General features: G+C 44.5%; 1 protein-coding gene across 1 annotated transcript in view; it reads right to left on the bottom strand.

The window, feature by feature from the left end:
- RPS26 (ribosomal protein S26) overlaps positions 1-869 on the bottom strand; it is an 8,822-nt gene that overhangs the window by 4,219 nt on the left and 3,734 nt on the right. Inside the window, exon 3 of the mRNA XM_006859591.1 lies at positions 3-132. Coding sequence (XP_006859653.1) covers positions 3-132 — 130 coding nt within the window. The remainder of the gene's footprint in view (positions 1-2; positions 133-869) is intronic.

Genomic DNA, 869 nt, shown 5'->3' with positions numbered 1-869 from the left:
CTGCAGGTCTAAATCGGGGTGGGGGTGTTCGGTCCTTCCGAGCTTCACGAGAGCGGTTCCTGACCACCTTGCTGTGAATGGCGCAGCTCACACAGTAATGCAGTTTCACATACAACTTGGGAAGCACATATGCTAGAGAGGAAAAAAAAAACCTTACCATGAGGATCAAATCTACACAGATGTAATAAAACCCTAATTCTTTCAGCGGCACCATCAACCATAATACCTACCCTGGGTCTTTCCTCTCCTAGTTGCCAGATGAAACAAAACATTTAAAAAAGAACAAAACCGCATTATCATACTGTTCCAAAGACCATCCTTATTCACCAAACTAAAGACCTCCGTTAAATAGCACTAAATTCTAACATTAAAGCTTTGGAACTTCCCTCGCGCTTATGGTGCTGTGGAATAATGCGCCAGACCACAGAGCCATTTGAACTGCAAGGTCGGTGATTCAAACTCACCAGCTGCTCCTTGGAAACCCTATACAAGGTTGCTATAATTCAGAACCAACTCAACAGCATTTAATTACAACATATGGCATTGCAAGATAACCAGTGGACTGTGAATCTACTAGGTCAGCATTTCAAACCCACCAACTGCTCCTTGGAAACCCTACACAGGTTTAGGGTCGCTGTGAGAACCAATTGGACACTTTAACAACAGGAATCCTAGTGTGGCACTGTCACTAAACATTGAACTACTAATCCTAAAGTTGGGTGGTCAAATCCACCAGAGCAGCTCCTCCCAACCCCTATCTATACAGGGTGCTAAGTATCGGAACGGACTCAAGGCATAACAACATCCAGGAAAATCAAGGAGCGCTACTGGGGCTAAGGATAACTGAAAGGTTGGTAGTTCCACGGGAA

The sequence above is a fragment of the Chrysochloris asiatica genome, unplaced genomic scaffold (assembly GCF_000296735.1).
Source record: "Chrysochloris asiatica unplaced genomic scaffold, ChrAsi1.0 scaffold00033, whole genome shotgun sequence".
Lineage (NCBI taxonomy): Eukaryota > Metazoa > Chordata > Mammalia > Afrosoricida > Chrysochloridae > Chrysochloris > Chrysochloris asiatica.
Note: the sequence above shows the minus strand (reverse complement) of the source record. Positions and strands in the feature narration are given on the sequence as shown.